The 13,529-nt window shown below is 36.2% G+C and overlaps 2 protein-coding genes across 2 annotated transcripts in view; both read left to right on the top strand.

Moving 5' to 3' along the window:
- LOC307117669 (E3 ubiquitin-protein ligase TRIM39-like) overlaps positions 1–5,196 on the top strand; it is a 57,902-nt gene extending 52,706 nt beyond the window's left edge. The window contains exons 5-6 of the mRNA XM_079802659.1: positions 647–673; positions 4,102–5,196. Coding sequence (XP_079658785.1) covers positions 647–673; positions 4,102–4,667 — 593 coding nt within the window. The 3' untranslated portion in view covers positions 4,668–5,196. The remainder of the gene's footprint in view (positions 1–646; positions 674–4,101) is intronic.
- On the top strand, positions 5,048–5,812 carry LOC307118008 (E3 ubiquitin-protein ligase TRIM39-like; the record flags this gene model as incomplete). Its single annotated transcript, XM_079803301.1, is given in 4 exon segments — positions 5,048–5,062; positions 5,226–5,391; positions 5,394–5,653; positions 5,657–5,812. Coding segments are annotated over 4 exon segments (597 nt in total).
- Between the last annotated feature and the right edge of the window lie 7,717 nt (positions 5,813–13,529).

Below are 13,529 nucleotides of genomic sequence, written 5' to 3'. Positions count from 1 at the left end.
TATTCTTCACCGTGCTCTATTTGAGGCCGTGCTCTTCAGTGTTTTCTTCTTCTTTCTTTAACAATCATCATTTGAAGTATATGTTTATGGTTTGTTTGTTTGAATGTTTTTACAGAGGGTTTGTGTTCTTGGCATAGGAGCACTTGGTGGATTATAAAACTGAGAAGATGGAACTAAGAGGATTGATTTCCATCTACTGTTTGACTGTTACCTGGCGTTAACCCAAAGCTATATTTCAGACATTGAGGCCCTCTCTTCCAGTCGAATTTGGCTGGGGAACCATCCCGAACTTTAAGTACTGTTTTCTTAATTTATCCTTCAACCGAACAAAGACTGAGCCAAGCTTATGGTACTAACTGATCCTAAGGAAAGGCTGTGATTTGGGGTGCTGGACTGTTTGTAATTCCCTGTTTCTGACTGGTTGACCAACATTAGGCATTTCTGCTTTCAACCCCTCTGGTCTGATGGTCTCATAGACCTCCTTTGTAAGTGCATTTATGTTTAACACATTCTGCATTCTGTGTTACAAACAGATGGACAAACAACATTTACACACCACTGATGCTGCCAATAGAGAGAAACTCACTGTCAACCTGAAATTATTCCTATAAATAATTCATCATTATATTGTCATCTGTGTTCACAGGGTTGAAGTGGGCTCAAACGTTTGCAGGTACAGTGTGACTGACACCAATACACTCACAATATTTCTGTTTATAATCTGTATTATATACAGGGTTGCACATAACTGGTGCGCATACGTGGTAAAAATACACAATGCGCAGCAGAAAACGTGGAGGGAAGCGCTTTTACGTACCAACTTTTTTGAGGACAGGAACATGTTTAGTTACTGGAGAAGGATTTGTCTCCATCTCTAATGAACATGCATATTATCATGATTGCTATCTTACTAATTATTAATTGTTAAATGTCTTTATAGTTGGCTTTTTCTAGGGACCTATGATTTCCGCGATGCTGAAAACACAGATGAAATCGAGGAATCCAGTCATAAAAACGGAATTTACTGTATAATGCGGAATTTCTCAGAATTTGTCAAATTTTTTGATGAATAAATAAAAAACCGGTAAGTACACTTAAATCAAATAATGATAGAGTGTCTGTGACTATTAAACCACCAAAAGACTATTTAAATACAAATCCTGCATGTTCTGTGTGCGTATCTATGTGTGAATGAATGGCACAGACGAATGGCACAGACATGCAGTTTCATTTACCACACACACACACACACACACACACACACACACACACACACACTCGTGGTGTTTTCAGCCTCACTATATGAGGACGTGAACGCATGAACTTCATCTCCAGAGCTGCTCTGAGAGTCACTTCATGAGCATTTTACAGTTTCATTTGAGAAAAACTACCGTCACATAAACACACAGAAACAGAAACCTATTCACGGCAATGCGTCAAAATAAGTTTGGTTGAATTTAGATACGTCTTAATGTAACTAACACTAATAATAATAAATGATCAATAATTGTTTTTTAAAGGAATAATCAAAATTTTTCATCCATGTTTTAATTTGAAAAGTAAAGCTCATTGTGCTGAACAGTTTGTTTAATTTCATATGATTAAAAGATCAATTAAAAGACAAATCTTCATTTTATTACAAGAAAATACACAACACAGAATTTGAGGATAAAAATAAAACATTTCATTGAAATTGTTGTCTTTATGAATTTAACTAATTAGACATGCTTTTTGATTATTACAATTTAATTAAACCATCCAGAAATCTTAAAAAAGGAAAACAGAATTTGGTAAAAAAAATAAAGCTGAAAAAACAACATATTTCATAGGGCCCTACATTTTTTTTTATAAATTTTTAAAGGTCCCATGGTATAATTATCATTTCATAAGGTTTTTTAACATTAATATGAGTTCCCCTAGCCTGTATATGGTCCCCAAGTGGCTAGAATTGATAGGTGTAAACCGAGTTCTGGGTCTCTGCCTTTGAAAAAATTAGAGCTCAGACGAGCCGATCTGGAATCTTCCCTATCTTCGACATACAGGGAACGGTCCCCTTCCTCTGCTTTGCCCGCCCAGATAATTTGGAGAAAATGGATTCCGTTTTGCAATATCAGCACAGGCTTTACAAACAGACTTTTAAGATATGGATTTGACAGCACCGCCACAAACAGTGAGCTACAGTGTTCATTAATGCCTGATCTGTGATCAGTGATTTCTGATGTGTAGCTAATAGGGGTGTAACGATTCATCTACTACATCGATGTATCGATTTATTTTCCTACGATCTAACTACATCGATCTGTGCTCGGCAAGTTGGCCTTCTGGACGACATATATCGATCTAACATCGTTTTAAAAGGTAATCAATCGATTGTATCGATCATAGGAAATAACGCATTGGATTTAAGCACGTCAGACTTTAAATGGATGTTTTTTCTTAGCACTTTTAATGATAAAGGCGTTAAACGTTACTCGATTCAGTCTGCCTATCTGTGACATCATCGCAACGCACGCACCAGAAGCAGCGCTAAGAAAACAAAACAGCATGGCGTATGGCAGAGGAGAAGCCAACCAGCGAGAAATTATCAAGCCACAAGGAGAAAGAGCTAAGTTAGTAACGTGTTACCTGTACTTTCAACCCTTGCTAAATGTTACCTGTGCATTCCTGGGACCAGTGTGCCAGCAGAGCGAGTTTTTAGTACTGCTGGCAACATAGTGAACGCACAGAGAAGTGTTCTGCGGTCAGATCATGTTGATATTTTTGAAAAAGAAATATGTAGAGTCATTGAAGAGTAGTTGGTTACATTTTATCTTTTGTTAAATATTGTTTGTTTATTAAACTGAGAGTAGTAGCAGGTTCAGCCAGTTTATTCAAACTGAAGAAATGTTGGTTGCACTTTATTTTTGATATTAATATTGTATTTGTATTATTTTAATGTTGAAAAAGAACAGCAAAAGTAACAGGTACACCTACTATTAATTAAACCTGAAGAGAAGTTAGTTGCACTTTATTTTTGATATTAATATTGTAATATTATTATGTTGGATAACAAAAGCAGAAGTAGCAGGTTAACCTACTGTTGAAATGTTGGTTGCACTTACTGTGCTTTTATTGAAAATGTATTGAATATTGAAAATGAGAGCAGAAAAGGTTAACTTCCTGTTAATTCAACCTAAACTGTTGGTTGCACTTTATTCAAATAAAATTTGAATGCATTTGCCATTAATTGTTGTTTACTTGTTTGTTTATATCCATAATTAATTGATACCTGATTCCCTTACAAGAAACAACAGGAATCTAGGAAACTTCACCTGCACTGACCAGTATCCAGATATTTATTTCAGTCACACAATTTTTGGCTAAAAAGTTACTGAATCGATTTCAGGTCACTGAATCGTTTCGGATCGTATCGTTCTAAATGAACCAAAATCGTCCTTGAATCGTATCGACAACCTCAAATCGTGATACGAATCGAATCGTTGTTAAAACGAATCGTTACACCCCTAGTAGCTAATCATTCAAGTTCACACAGACTTTCTTTCTAACTCTTTCTACCTTTCTAATACTGTAAGTCCCGCCGCTGGCCGTCTTGATGCACGCCCCTTGAAACAGAGCATTCGAGCCAGAGGCTAATATCAGTATAGAAAAAAATGCTTTTTATTTCTAAATTATGACTTATGTAAAAACCATGCTAACAATATAAATACACCTCAGGAAACATAATTAAAAAAATCCATGCCATGGGACCTTTAAATTGTATACATTTCAAGATTTCAATTAATTAGACATGCTTTTTGATTACTAAAATATTATTTAACAATTAAGATAGAGCCCAAAAACTTAAAATGAAAAAAAAAAAAAAAAAAAAACGGAATTAAAAAATAAACCGGAATATCATCTGCCATGTTGAAGAGAAAAGAAAACGGTGAGGAGAGCAGTCAGGAGGAAAGTGATGATGTCAGCGTGTAGGATAAGTGTGAGCACCAATCAGCTTCTCCCCTTGAGAACCAGACCAAACGAGTTATGTGCACCCCTGAATATATACTGTACATCTGAACATGATTGATCTGAAGTTGATTGATAATGTCTGATCTCTCTCAGTGAATGTGACTCTGGATCATGATACAGCGAATCCATATCTCATCCTGTCTGATGATGGAGAACAAGTCAGTCGTGGAGACATTAAGCAGAACGTCCCAGAAAACCCAAAGAGATTTGATCACGCCGTTTGTGTTCTGGCAAAGCAGGGATTCAGTTCAGGGAGATTTTACTATGAGGTGCAGGTGAAGGGAAAGACTGGGTGGGGTTTAGGAGTGGTCAGAGAATCCATTAACAGGAAGGGGAAGATCACACTGAGTCCTGAGGATGGAGTCTGGACTATGATTCTGAGGAATGAGAATGAATATGAAGCTTGTGCAGGTCCATCTGTCTCTTTATCTCTGAGTGTGAAACCTGAAAAGGTGGGTGTGTTTGTGGATTATGAGGAGGGTCTGGTCTCTTTTTATGATGTGGAGTCCAGATCTCATCTCTACTCTTTCACTGGTCAGACTTTCACTGACAAACTCTATCCATTTTTTAGCCCATGGCCTAATGATAAAGGTAAAAACTCAAACCCACTGATCATCTCACCTTTACTGAATCAAGAAGATTTTACCTGGAATTATTAAGAAATGAATATGTGATGGACAAAATGTGTACAAGTGCAAAAATGAACTGTATATTCAGGCCTTTAAAAAAATCAAATCAAAACATCAAATATAATGAATTATTTGTGAGTTATGTGTTGTTTGGAAAAATATATTATCATCACTACATTTGAACGGTCAATTTGTTATGATTCTATATATTTTCTATTCAGCTCAAATATTTGTTTGTTTTTCTCTTTCATTTATACTTTGCTTTATCTTTTCAAATCTACTATGAAATTCTACATAATATGCTACATTTCCAAACTTTCCAGAGTGTTTCTATTTTTATTTCATATGGAAATTTCTGAAGTCATTTTCTCTTTTTTCTCTCCAGCTGTTAATATTGAATGTCTTGTGAAATGTTGAGGTTCTTGGTTTATATTGTAATAACTGCAGCATCTGAATAAAGACAAGTGTTCAATTCTATAACTGATATTGATTATAATCTAAACAGCTAATTATTATGTAATTCAATAATAAAGATTGTGAATGAAAATCCTGATATTATCATTCAGTGTAGATGACTCTTCAATCTAGTGCATATTCTTCAAGAGAAGCGAGAGCATTAGAAGCTTCAGTTCTCTCTCAGTGGATGTGACTCTGGATCCTGATACAGCGGATCCATATCTCATCCTGTCTGAGGATGGAAAACAAGTCCGTTATGGAGACATTGAGCAGGACGTCCCAGAAATCCCAGAAAGAGATTAGTTGACAGATCTGTTCTGGCAAAGCAGGGATTCAGTTCAGGGAGATTTTACTATGAGGTGCAGGTGAAGGGAAAGACTCATTGGTGTCTAGGAGTGGCCAGAGAATCCATTAACAGGAAGGAGGAGATCACAGCGAGTCCTAATAATGGAGTCTGGATTCTGATGCTGGTGAATGAGAATCAATATTTAGCTTGTGATAATCAATATGTCTCTTTATCTCTGAGAGTGAAACCTGAGAAGGTGGGTGTGTTTGTGGATTAAAAGGAGGGTCTGGTCTCTTTTTATGACGTGGAGTCCAGATCCAATCTCTACTCTTTCACTGGTCAGACTTTCACTGACAAACTCTATCCAGCGTTTGACCCAGGCCTTAATGATAAAGGTAAAAACTCCAGTCCACTGATCATCTCACTTACCTAATTAAAATGAACAAATACATCCCTCCAAAATATGAAACGTGAAATCTGGAAAGATATATATGCCAAATGATTAAAGGATTAGAATATGCAAAACTGCACACTAAGTACATCAATCAAAAAAATTATACGTGGGTTTTACTTAATTTTTTTTATGTCAACAGGTTCCACGTAATTGGGTTATGTTGAATATAATTAAAATTGTTTATTTGAGTAAACTTAAGTTTTTTACGTAAGGTTAATTCAATGCCCTTTAGTTAAATCAAGTTAACATTCTTAATTTTGTCCAAAATTATTCAATTTAATTATTCTAAAATGAATATAAAAAACAAACCAAAAAAAATAATCCAGTATAATTGATTATTTTTATTTAGTGAAATACTATTTTGACAACATTTACAAAACCTTTTACAAGGTCTTATTGGCTAGCCAGAAGATGGTTTTGTTACATCCATGGCATGCCCAAATTAGTTGTTTTTTATTATTAAAACAACTTGAATTGTTATTATCAGGTCCTCACCCCAAGCACATGCTCTACACTTCACCACAATGGTAACCTCCAAAAACACTAACATAAGGAATATCATACAGTGTCTATTTCAATTAGGGTTGCAAAGTTACGGGAATTTTCAAGACTGGAAACTTTCCATCGGAATTAACAGAAATACATGGGCATTAACTAGCTTGACGTAGTCATACTCAATTCTAGTCAGAATATGAGTCTGATACTGCTCCATTGGGCTGTGATTATGGGGCATGTTTTAACCGAGACAGCAAAGAAAATGCAACTGCAATCAATTGGATATACCTACAACCAATCAGTTTGCAGTGTTAGATTTGTGGCTGCATTTGAAGTACTTTTTCGCTTAAGAAAAATAAATAATATAACTATCAAATGCATGTCAGATAATAAAAATACTGTAATGAATACAGTAGTTCACTGTATGTATTTGTTCATGTTTTATTAAGGGATAGGTCTGAAGCACACCATAAAATAATTCTAGCAATTCATACAGGGCTAGGAGTGTATACAGCTTTATATACAGATACACACCCAGGTATCGGATCAGTACTCGGTATCAGCCGATACCCTGAGCCCAGGTATCGGAATCGGTATCGGGAAGGGAAAAAGGGTATCGGAACATCTCTAAACATAACAAAAACTTTTAAATACCAACATAAAACATTAAGCATTAAAAAGTCTCTCCATTTTCTCATCTGTCATGTCAAAGAGTAACGGTTTTAAGTCAGTTTAACATGAATCAATTACATTTGAACCAGAAACTTGATATAATTGTGCTTAAATAAAGTGAACAGCATCATAAAATAATTTTTTGAGTGATGGGTAATTCAAAGTGGATAATTCAGAGTCTAGTCCAATGTATGTGACCCATGCTGGGAAAATGACTCGCAAAAAAAATTTGTTATTGTTCACATTCACTATTAAAAAACTTTCGAAATGATCAAGTTAAAGTTTTCTGAAGGTTACAAAACAAAAATCACCAGGTAACCATACCTTAAAATCCCTGGTAATAACAGTCAAGTCAAGTCAACTTTATTTATATAGCGCTTTTAACAATGCAGATTGTTTCAAAGCAGCTTTACAGTGTTAAACAGGAAAATAATGCAGCATAATTTTATTCAGCCGTATAGCCATTCTGGAGAAAACGGTGATGTCATCAGTTCATTTCAATTATCATACAGTGACAGAGTGGGATTTAGATCAGTAATTAGATCATTAATTTAGTTTATATGGTTAATTTAGTTTAATAATTAGATTTATTTCGATATTTAGTTAAAATGTTGTGTCCCCAACTGAGCACGCCAAGCCAGAGGCGACAGTGGCAAGGAAACCAAAACCCCATCAGGGGTTAGGGGTTTCCCAACAGCACGCCTCTGGCTGCCGCTCCACGCTGGGTTGTTGTTGTTGTTTTTTTATTTGTGTTTGTCACTTTCGCTGTTTACTACAAAGGATTATTCTGGCTTTGTTGGTCAATAGATCCTCTGCAACTGGACTGACTTCTGCTGTCCGCCTTCTATCAGCGGAAACGCTTGGTTGTCGGTCTGCTACGAGCCTTCTAACCCCTCTATCCTCCACCTGTTGGATTGACTGTGAGGTGAGTTAGCACTCCTCTTATCAGTCATCATATGTGCTTACTGTCTGGTTGGGTAGCTTACTTTTCCGTAAGCCCTAGGTGCTGTGATGGTTGTGGTTTTGGCTAACGTAGTTTTGCAGAAAACTGGCTCAGTTAAACAACATAAAACTAGCAAGAGTGCTGTTTTCCTGAATATCATCATGACTAAAATGTGACACTGATTTCATATGACAGTTCCATACACAATTAATTAACAAGTCACTTACATTTTAGATGCAATATTGACTGCTTTTGTTCCATTTCAGCAGCGAAAATATTTCCAAGATCACAGCAGAACCGTACGCATCTCACAGCAACATGTGTTACTGAAATGATTCAGCAGTTTGAATGAATCGGTTGAATCAAAGATTCAATGACCTGTTCATAAACGACTGCCCCATTCTTGAATGAATCAGCCATTTGGACGAATTGACTCAATGACTGACTCATTCAGACGGTCACCTGCTGCCACCTACTGGTAGTTTACTTTCATGTTTAAACATTCTTTCCAACATTTCTTATTTGTATTCAAAAATATGTAAAACAATCTCATAACATTATTTAATGCAGTTTGTAATCAAATTTAAGAAAATAAAAGGAAAGCTGAAGCATAGCCTATACATAATAAGATTAGGGAAAAATGTAATAAATATGCAGATTTAAATACGTCAAAGCTGATTGAACACTGGTGAGAATATTGCTTCAGAATAATGATATTTAATTCTGCAGATCACCCTTATAGATAACCAGAATTGTAAGTCAGAATGTAAACTGGGCCATAGATGGTAAGCACAATTACCCAAAACTAACTTAATTAAAATGCCACATCCCATACTGTTTTTTTATTTATTTATTACAATATAGACATTAAGAGAATAAATTGTTATGCAAGTACTTTTACTTTTAATACTGTAAGATTACAAATGTATTAATGTTTGAAATATATTGTGGAACAGTTTAAGGTAAAGATTGACTACATTCTAAAATGATCAAGTTAATCAGCCCATGGGTTGGAGACATTAAGTCTTTTGTCTTCATGCGCTTCCTGACCATTTAGCATAAAGAGCTCAGAAATTGGTGATACTCTGTCTGGGCAGGTTTCCCAAAACCTGTATTTTCCCGGCCAGTTCCTGTTCTCTTCATTGTAAGTAAAATGAGCACCATTTGTCTTTAATGGCTCTTGGAGCCCTTGATTGATTGGATTAGCATCTATGAATTTGAATGACACTTTTATGCTGATTGAATCTGGACAGGTGACACAGTTATGTAGGGTGTGTCCTTTTACCTATACAACATTTGCATTGTATTGTTCAGAGTGTCTCCTCCCCTCCTGTATAATCCCTCCCCCTAAAATGTAGATAAAATACAATGTATAACTCCTTGAGTTAGACTTGGAACCTCAGCGGAAAGACAGCACGTTTTTCTCAATAAAGGATCCTGCTGAAAAACCTATCCAAGTTCTCCTGGTCTCTACTTCAAGAAACAACAGAATTTCACAACAGTTTTGGTGCTCTGTGACCCGGATAGAGTTTCCAGCTTCCTCACCTGAAATCCAGATTGAAACTTCAAGCTCAAAGATAAAGATCTGCCTACGTTGCAGACTGGAATCCAGAGCGAAACTTCCAGCTGAACAAAGATTTCCAGACTGAATCTTTCTCTCAACCAAGGGTTGTGGTGAGTGCTGCTCTATCCAAAAGAACCTTAAAGACCAGTACAAATTTGTTTTCCTCTGCGCTGCCAGAGAAGAGTTATCAGACAGCTGTAGGGTTTGGTTAACTAAAATACCCTCTAAAAAAGTTTGTTTTAGAGATGAGTTATCCTCTGTTTTCAAGCAGGGAAGATTAACATACAGGCTAATTTTTGTGTTGTCCTCTGTTTTTGCCAAAGAAAGTTAACAATAGTTGAGCTGTGTTAACAAGTTTGTTGATCAGAGAAGTACGTGTTTGTGAGTGTGTGGTAACAAAGAAATTCAAAAATGTTTAGAAAGAATGCTAGACTGACCCCCACAACTGAAAAAGGTGGTCTCGCAGCTCCTTTGTGGACAGACAGTGATTTCAAATCACAGTTAGGAGTGCAGATGGACTTAATTGTCACAGAGAAAGTTAGGCAAGAACTAATGCAGAAATATGAGATCCATCCAGACAAGACTTGGTCGATTGATGAATGTAAAAAAGTTTTAGGAGCATGTATTCGCAAGAACAATGTGAAAGGCATTATTTGTTGTCACAGAGAATTTGGTTTACACTGCATGAAAAGTGGGATTTTCGTCAGTATGTGACACTGTAGATTGCCGTGAAACTTCAGGTTTACGACTGTGCACGGCAATTTGCAGGCAACACCGAAAACTGCCGTAAATTGTGGGAAATTGACGTGGGCCTTGCTTGGCAGTTGTCCCCCCATGACCCCCCCTCCCCTTAATTCTAGGGGAGGCTTTATCATGTAAATGAACATGCTGTGAGCTACACAAATGCAAATCAGAGTAGCAGCAGGGGGAGTTTTATCTAGGTTCTGAATTTTTTTGACTAAAACAAGTTTAAAGTTTAAGTTAAAATGTTAACTTAAATTTAAGTTAAATGTACTCGTTTTAGTACACATTACTAAATTTTTAGGGCAACCAGTTTGCTCCAATTTTTTAAGTAGATTCAACTTGTCCGGGCTCACAGTGTAGATTAATTACTCTGTATGTTATTAGCAATAACCAATGTTATGTAAAAAAAATAAAAAAATACAGGACAGCAGTTCATGTCTTCAACCTTTAGAGAGGTTATGTGATGCAACAAGACAATGAACCAAAGCACACAAATAAATCAAGTAAAGCATAGTTTACATACCAACATTAATTTTTCCACCCTGCACTGTGAATGATTTTTTAAATGGCTATTAATCATAAATGTGAAAAGTACAAGTTTGTGTGTTTATAGTTAAGTCAGATTGTGTTTTTCTGTAATTGTCCTTTAAATTGAGCTCACACCACATTTTATGAATTATCAATGCAGATTTTCAAGAGGTGGTTTCCTGGACAGGGTTTAAATTATGCCAAGAGTAGGCCTTAATCTATTTAATCGTGAGTTAAAAAATTGTTGCCTGGAACAAAGATTAAGCACAGATTACTAACACCTGGACTATGAGTCCTGAACTAAAATAAACTGGATTCATTTACAGTTTTATCTAATTGCTTACACACAATTTCTGAAAATATGGCTCCATTTCTTGTAACTCTACACACAAAACATCAGACATCTCTTGCAAAAGCAACACTTTGTGCAAAACTATTTTAACTATTTCCAAAAATGTTGTTTTTGCATATATCTAACTACACAATGCACAACTGAGGAATTTACAGTTGAACTGAAATCAACTGAACTGAATCAACACTGAAGTCACTTGAGCTGAATATTGACACTATATTGGCTTGTTAGAGCCGGTTTACAGCAGAATTTGTTTTGAACTTGTTACTGAAGCTGCTATGAAACAATATATTTTGTTGAATGCATATTCTTTCTTTCTCAAACCTTAGTTTTGATTTCTAAGTGATCAATTTATGTATAAGTGTTTTCACACATGATCATTGGCTGTATGGGTCCTCAGTAAATTAATGTGGCATTTAAATGGCAAAAGTTATTCTTGTCTCTATAACTTATGGCTTCCTAAAGACACGTTTATGGGTAAATAAAATATTAATAATATAAATAAAATGAATATCAAAACATATTTTAAATATAATGAAGTCATTTTATTATAGCACTCATCAGATGTTCCAGGAAACAAAACAGAGACAGAACAGTATAAACAAACTATACAACAAACTAAACACCAAATTACAAAAACATTATTATGTGAAAGTGAATAAAGTGGTGTGTGTTTTCAGTTATAAATATGTGCTGTGTAAATTAGCCTATACTTTTAGAAATTATATATAGCCTAACTGTTATGTTCTGTTGTTTATCTGGGCAAAGAGAGACCTCTTGTGGCGATTCCTAACCTAGCATGTTGTTTACATTTTACTAGCAGTCTCGCGTCAGTTCAGTGTCTCTCGGTGAATTAAGCGGCCTCATTTTTCTCTCTTGATTTAATTTGGTCAGAAAACACGTTTGTCTGTAAGTACGAAGTCATATAGTTATCTCATCATCTAGCACTAAGAATAATAGTATGATCCCAGATAGCAATGAGTCGGCGGACCACCGGCGGTGATCCGGCGGCTGTAGAAGCGTCAGAATTGCGTAATCGCAAACACGTTTGACGGCGCACCGCCGGCGGCAGCCGCTTTTTAAAAGCGGCAGCCGGCTTCCTACCGCCTTCGTACCGCCGCCGGCCCGCAGGCAAACCGCCGTTCCGCCGCCTTTATACCAGAAGGCGGCCCGGCGGAGGCAAACGCTTTTTTCGAACGATCTGCCTCCGCTTATTGTGTAATAAATAATATATATATTTATTTATTATTCATATATTTGTAACATGCAGTTTATGATGGATAATAATTGAACAAACCAGATAAATTCCCATTTGGCATTTTTATTCCACATTTCAAAGTACATTAACTGTCAATGATACAAGATAATATAAATGAAATATAACAGACAATAAATAAGCTTAAATAGGCCTATAAATAACAAAAAACATTTTTACTAAAGAACCTGCATGTTTCCAATTAAATTTTGGTTTAAAAAAAAAAAAAAACAGCCTTACAAGCAAATTATAACACAATATTTGTTAATAACAAAGAGGTCAGCTCTGGGATGAAAAGAATTACCATTAAATATTATATCAAATAATGAGGATATTTGGTACCAAAGAATGTGCAGGATACCAAATAAATCGAGGTATAACATCACATTTAACAAGCCATTTCTAACAATAGCATAAATGGTAATAATTTAGAGTAAAGCTCTGGAGAAGAATAGAACAGTAGTAGAACAGAACATTATAACAAGCCTGACTATGGGTTCTCCGGTTTTCCCCGACCTCCAGAATGAGGCAGCGCAAATTGGCTTATCTTCAGTGATTTCTTGTGCGCCTATATAAAGGACAAACAACCTCGCCATTCCATATCTATCCAAGGAGCTGCCTTCAAGGCAGGGTCACAGGGAATAAAAAAAAAGTAATTTCCACAGTGAACAGTGTGGATTGGGTGAGTGTAGCCTGAAACTTCTGGCTTCTTTAGGGGTCTTGATGTTACTGACTGCAGGATAAAGAAAGGGTTCCAGGTGTCAGTAGTCAGCCTAGGTGTAAGAGGTCGGCTGTGGGTCCCTCTCAGCTGTGCGGCGTCTTTTTCCACCTTCACGATCAGATGCTCCTTTCAGGTAACGCATAGCGCTAACCTGGACCGCCTCATCAGTGGCATCCTGGGTTGCCGGGTTCTTCCGGATGGCTCCTGTAGAAAATACAGATCTGTCATTCCATGTGAATGTCATAAGGCCACACACATCTACTTAAATATATAACAAATGTATATATTTATATATATTACTTTGAACAATGGTCTTCAGGAACATGTCTCTAAAACATGCTTTATCCCCTACACCCGTCCAGGTTGTATTAATGGAAAGGTGATTAGAGAAGATACTCTAAAGCATTCGCCACACGGTTGTC

Source organism: Gobio gobio (assembly GCF_949357685.1).
Source record: "Gobio gobio genome assembly, chromosome: 21".
Lineage (NCBI taxonomy): Eukaryota > Metazoa > Chordata > Actinopteri > Cypriniformes > Gobionidae > Gobio > Gobio gobio.
The sequence above is the reverse complement of the archived record's forward strand: the minus strand, read 5'-3'. Positions and strand labels throughout refer to the sequence as shown.